General features: G+C 47.4%; 1 protein-coding gene across 1 annotated transcript in view; it reads left to right on the top strand.

Moving 5' to 3' along the window:
* The window catches only part of LOC121555358 (zinc finger MIZ domain-containing protein 1-like), a gene marked incomplete at its 5' end in the record, with an annotated part of 30796 nt that extends 25492 nt beyond the window's left edge, over positions 1 to 5304 (top strand). The window contains 7 exons of the mRNA XM_045216043.1: positions 381 to 486; positions 687 to 915; positions 1163 to 1231; positions 1528 to 1763; positions 2017 to 2183; positions 3012 to 3278; positions 4981 to 5304. Of these exons, the coding sequence (XP_045071978.1) occupies positions 381 to 486; positions 687 to 915; positions 1163 to 1231; positions 1528 to 1763; positions 2017 to 2183; positions 3012 to 3278; positions 4981 to 5088 (1182 nt within the window). The remainder of the gene's footprint in view (positions 1 to 380; positions 487 to 686; positions 916 to 1162; positions 1232 to 1527; positions 1764 to 2016; positions 2184 to 3011; positions 3279 to 4980) is intronic.
* Between the last annotated feature and the right edge of the window lie 1184 nt (positions 5305 to 6488).

Genomic DNA, 6488 nt, shown 5'->3' with positions numbered 1-6488 from the left:
TTGGATAAAAGTGTCTGTTAAATGGCATATATTACCACCACTACAACAACCACTACTATTGAGGATGAGGATGAGGATGAGGATGATGGTGAGAGTGATGATGATGTTATTGATGGTGATTGTGGTGATGGTGACGATTATGATGGTGATGGTGAGAGTGATGATGATGGTGATAATGGTGATGGTGGTGATGGTCGTGGTGGTGATGGTCGTGGTGGTGATGGTGGTGATGGTCATGGTGGTGATGGTGGTGATGGTGGTGATGGTGATTATGGTGATGGTCGTGGTGGTGATGGTCATGGTGGTGATGGTAGGAGTGATGTTGATGGTGATGATAGTGATGACGATGGTGATGATGGTGATTGTCCTCTTCTCTACAGTCTCACCTGTTTGTACTGCAGCTGGTCCACAGACCCTCTGTACGCTCCGTCCTGCAAGGCTTACTGAAGAAGAGGCTACTGCCAGCAGAGCACTGCATCACCAAAGGTACACTACTGTCCTTCTTCTTCAAACCTGAACTCCAGGAGGCCTTCCTTTGGTCCTAAGTGACCCTCTCTCTCTCACTGATTGAGCTTATTTGACCATTTAAACCACATGTGTTGATACAGTGCTTTTTAAAATCATCACGGACAACACAATAAAGTTGGCAACTTATTTCCATTGTGGTCCTCCTCCCATCTTTCCAGTTAAGAGAAACTTCAGCAGCGTAACGGCGTCCTCTGGGAACACCGCTCTGAACGGAGAGGACGGCGTTGAGCAGACGGCCATCAAGGTCTCCCTCAAATGTCCAATCACCTTCCGGCGGATCCAGCTTCCAGCGAGAGGCCACGACTGCAAACATGTCCAGTGCTTTGATTTGGAATCGTACTTACAATTGAACTGTGAGCGCGGAACGTGGCGATGTCCAGTATGCAAGTAAGTTACTTATTAAATTTAGTTTTACAGGGACAGTGCACATTAATCAACATTACTGTAGAAGTGGCAGTTTTAAAGTGGCAGCTTTAGCCAGCTGGCACATTTTAAACTGCAGTCCCTTTCAACTGCAGTTCTTTATGCCTTACCTGAAATACTCAGTTACACAAAATTGAAAAGGTCAATGACCCTCTGATGGTTACCGTCTGTATTCAGTCAGTAGTGTTCATGTCCTCTCTCACCTCTGCAGTAAGACAGCGTTATTAGAGGGACTAGAAGTTGACCAGTACATGTGGGGGATCCTGAACGCCATCCAAAAGTAAGTTTGATCATAACGATCTGAATCAATCACATCAAATTCATCAAAAAAAAAAACTACTACACCAACGACCATGAATGTTATCACTTAGCGACCTCCTTGAAAGAGTTTGAAAGATTGGATTCATTAGAAGATATTGTCACTTTACAGAAGATCCATTCCACTGCAGAACTTTTTGATTGCTGTCTATCAGCCCGGGCCACAATAGCCGCAACAGTCTTGAACTAGCCTCCTATACAGCCAACCTGTGGTTAATTTTTAATCAACCCCCCCCCCCCCCACCCACCCCCCCCCAGCTCGGAGTTTGAGGAGGTCACCATGGACCCTTCGTGTAGTTGGAGGCCGGTGGCCATCAAGTCTGATATCCACATCAAGGAGGACCCAGATGGACCCATGGCCAAGAGGTTCAAGACCATGAGCCCCTCCCAGATGACCATGCCCAACGTCATGGATATGATCGCCCAGCTCGGCCCCGGGCCCTCGCCCTACCCGACCCAACAGGGGGGCAACAACAGGGAATACATCAGCCAAGGTACGCTATTTATATACTTACTTTCTAACGTAATCCTCCTAGTTACTGGAGGAACATATGGCCTGTAGCCAAGGTAGCAGCATAGGTTTTAGATGATATCTCCGTGTAACATAGAACAAAAGTCCATCTCTATTTATATCTGTGCTTGTGTGCACTGTCATATCATAGCTATGTGATTTTAGTAAATACGATTTGAAGTGTAAGTGCTTCTAAAAGTAACTAGATGTTTTTTAATTTTTTGTTGTATTGCTAGGCAACAGTTACCAGGGCCACGGCGGGGGCTTTGACTTCCCCCATGGGAACCCCGGTGGTACGACCATGAACGACTTCCTGCACGGCCCCGCGCTGTCCCACCAGCCAGAGATGCCCACCAGCCTCGTGGCCCAGGACAAACCCCTCTCACGCGGCATACCCGACCCAGTAAGTCATCATCCTGTTCCAGCATTGTAGAAGAGATTTGTGGGCACTAAAAAGTTAGGTTGCGGTGTGGTATTGGCAGAACAATATCCGCATGGAGCTTTAGTGTCATCTAGCATATGCAACATGGATATCTATCTAGTGTCTTCTAGCATATGCAACATGGATCTCGATCTAGTGTCATCTAGCATATGCAACACGGATATCTATCTAGTGTCTTCTAGCATATGCAACATGGATATCTATCTAGTGTCATCTAGCATATGCAACATGGATATCTATCAAGTGTCTTCTAGCAATAGTTTCTCGCAAAAAAACCTGTACACTGGTAGTTAAAAAAAAACGAGTTAACCTTTTAGTGCCTGCAACTGTACAGTGCTGTAGATGAAGTCATATGCTTTACAGTACTGTAGATGAAGTCATATGCTTTACAGTACTGTAGATGAAGTCATATGCTTTACAGTACTGTAGATGAAGTCATATGCTTTACAGTACTGTAGATGAAGTCATATGCTTTACAGTACTGTAGATGAAGTCATATGCTTTACAGTACTGTAGATGAAGTCATATGCTTTACAGTTCTGTAGATGAAGTCATATGCTTTACAGTACTGTAGATGAAGTCATATGCTTTACAGTACTGTAGATGAAGTCATATGCTTTACAGTACTGTAGATGAAGTCATATGCTTTACAGTACTGTAGATGAAGTCATATGCTTTACAGTACTGTAGATGAAGTCATATGCTTTACAGTACTGTAGATGAAGTCATATGCTTTACAGTACTGTAGATGAAGTCATATGCTTTATCTGTATCTTGCTCTCTTCCCAGATAACTCATCCTGCCAGAACTGACCAGTCCCACGGCCCGTTGCAACAGAGCTTACACGCCCCCTCTCACCCCGGCGGCCACTTGGGACAGCCGTTGCATCACAGTGGGCCTCCTCAGCCCTCGCGACAACAGGCTCCGCCCCCACAGCAACAGCATCCCGGCCCTAACGACCGCCTGCAGCAGTGCGACCCCTTCAACCCATCAGACAGCTTATTGAGCCAGGGCGGAGGGCAGGCGCTCCCAGATATGCCCCAACCTTCCTTGGATGTAAGATATTTATATCAGGATGATTATGAGATGATTATAAGACATTATAAAGGTGTCATACAATCTCTTGACAAGTGAAGGGAAAAGAGGGATACCTAGTCAGTTGCATAACCGAAATGTGTCTTCCACATTTAACCCAACCCCTCCGAATCAGAGAGCATTATAACTGCATCGCAAATTCATTATTACCTGCAGGATAGATTTCAAGTGTTTTTAACACACGCTATTTAATCCAGACTGTTGTTCACGGTTTCATTAAGCGCTTCAATGCCAATCAATGTAAGACCAATAACCTCGCTAGAGTCATAGAGATGTATCTATATATGTATGGCAGTGAAGCTCTGTCCCCATAGTGATACCTAACTAACTTGTGTGTTGTCTTCTGCCCTCCCTCTGTAGCTCCTTCCAGACCTGGCTAACCCAGATGACTTGTTGTCTTCTCCCCTCCCTCTGTAGCTCCTTCCAGAGCTGGCTAACCCAGATGACTTGTTGTCTCCCCTCCCTCTGTAGCTCCTTCCAGACCTGGCTAACCCAGATGACTTGTTGTCTTCTCCCCTCCGTCTGTAGCTCCTTCCAGACCTGGCTAACCCAGATGACTTGTTGTCTCCCCTCCCTCTGTAGCTCCTTCCAGACCTGGCTAACCCAGATGACTTGTTGTCTTCTCCCCTCCCTCTGTAGCTCCTTCCAGACCTGGCTAACCCAGATGACTTGTTGTCTTCTCCCCTCCGTCTGTAGCTCCTTCCAGACCTGGCTAACCCAGATGACTTGTTGTCTTCTCCCCTCCCTCTGTAGCTCCTTCCAGACCTGGCTAACCCAGATGACTTGTTGTCTTCTCCCCTCCGTCTGTAGCTCCTTCCAGACCTGGCTAACCCAGATGACTTGTTGTCTTCTCCCCTCCCTCTGTAGCTCCTTCCAGACCTGGCTAACCCAGATGACTTGTTGTCTTCTCCCCCTCCGTCTGTAGCTCCTTCCAGACCTGGCTAACCCAGATGACTTGTTGTCTTCTCCCCTCCCTCTGTAGCTCCTTCCAGACCTGGCTAACCCAGATGACTTGTTGTCTTCTCCCCTCCCTCTGTAGCTCCTTCCAGAGCTGGCTAACCCAGATGACTTGTTGTCTTCTCCCCTCCCTCTGTAGCTCCTTCCAGAGCTGGCTAACCCAGATGACTTGTTGTCTTCTCCCCTCCCTCTGTAGCTCCTTCCAGAGCTGGCTAACCCAGATGACTTGTTGTCTTCTCCCCTCCCTCTGTAGCTCCTTCCAGAGCTGGCTAACCCAGATGACTTGTTGTCTTCTCCCCTCCCTCTGTAGCTCCTTCCAGACCTGGCTAACCCAGATGACTTGTTGTCTTCTCCCCTCCGTCTGTAGCTCCTTCCAGACCTGGCTAACCCAGATGACTTGTTGTCTTCTCCCCTCCCTCTGTAGCTCCTTCCAGAGCTGGCTAACCCAGATGACTTGTTGTCTTCTCCCCTCCCTCTGTAGCTCCTTCCAGACCTGGCTAACCCAGATGACTTGTTGTCTTCTCCCCTCCGTCTGTAGCTCCTTCCAGACCTGGCTAACCCAGATGACTTGTTGTCTTCTCCCCTCCCTCTGTAGCTCCTTCCAGACCTGGCTAACCCAGATGACTTGTTGTCTTCTCCCCTCCCTCTGTAGCTCCTTCCAGAGCTGGCTAACCCAGATGACTTGTTGTCTCCCCTCCCTCTGTAGCTCCTTCCAGACCTGGCTAACCCAGATGACTTGTTGTCTTACCTGGACCCTCCAGACCTCCCGAGCAGTAGCAACGATGACCTTCTCTCTCTCTTTGAAAACAACTGACTGATTCTAGATCAGCTCATGAACACAAACACTTATAGGACTGCCTGGAGTTGGCCTATAACCTCTGACCTGAGAGTGAGACAGTGACCTTTGCTCCAGTACTTGACAAACACAAAGATGCACTCCTTTACTCCTCTTCCTCTTGTACAGTATTCATTGATTCTCCAGCAGACTGACTGGCTGACTGACCGACAGACTGATTGACTGGCTGGCTGACCGACAGACTGATTGACTGGCTGACTGACTGGCTGGCTGACTGGCAGACTGACTGACTGACTGACTGACTGACTGACTGGCTGACCGACAGACTGATTGACTGGCTGACTGACTGACTGACTGACTGACCGACAGACTGATTGACTGGCTGACTGACTGACTGACTGGCTGACTGGCTGACTGACTGACTGACAGACTGACTGGCTGACTGACTGACTGACTAACTGGCTGACCGACTGACTGACAGACTGACTGACTGGCTGACTGGCTGACTGACTGACTGACTGACTGGCTGACCGACAGACTGATTGACTGGCTGACTGACTGACTGACTGACTGACCGACAGACTGATTGACTGGCTGACTGACTGACTGAAATATGTTTTAAAACTCAAAGACATGGCAGGACAGGGTAGGGCAGGTTGGGGCAGTGAGTGGTGCCTGCATCCCTGCCTCCCACTGCAGCGCCCCCATGTGGCCATCAGTGATACCTTTTGAACTGTGCAGCTATCTATCTGACATTCAGTTCATGTTGTATGTCACAAGTGTCTGTGTGTACATTTAGGAAAGTGTTGACACATTTTTTATTCATATTTTGGTTCCTTTTAACAAAGAAAAAAGCTATTCATTATATATATATGAAAACGTTTTTTCCACCGTTATTTCAACCTATGAAGCCGGCTCAGCTTCCTGTTGTCCAAAACGTTTTCACAGCTACTGTTCCTGACTGGTTACTACGTAGCACTGTTCGTCTGCCTGTCTGCTGGCGTGTTATGGAAAAGCACAAGAGGTTATGGTAATGCTAAAAAAATATATAGATATATACACACATATACACACACATCTCAAAGGAAAGAAAACACACTAATGGCACAACCAACAGAACAAGAGGACCCAGTGTCATCAATTGATTGATTGATTGATTGATTGATTGATAGTGTATCAAGCTTGATCTCCCATCTGTCTATCGATCCTGTCAGGCCTGTATCAAGCCAGCTAGATCTATCTGTCGATCCTGTCAGGCCTGTATCAAGCTAGCTAGATCTATCTATCGATCCTGTCAGGCCTGTATCAAGCCTGCCAGATCTATCTATCGATCCTGTCAGGCCTGTATCAAGCTAGCCAGATCTATCTATCAATCCTGTCAGGCCTGTATCAAGCCAGCTCTCCCATCTATCTATTGA

This window comes from Coregonus clupeaformis, unplaced genomic scaffold (genome assembly GCF_020615455.1).
Source record: "Coregonus clupeaformis isolate EN_2021a unplaced genomic scaffold, ASM2061545v1 scaf0586, whole genome shotgun sequence".
NCBI classification, from domain to species: Eukaryota; Metazoa; Chordata; class Actinopteri; order Salmoniformes; family Salmonidae; genus Coregonus; species Coregonus clupeaformis.
This window is presented reverse-complemented; position numbering and strand designations above follow the sequence as displayed.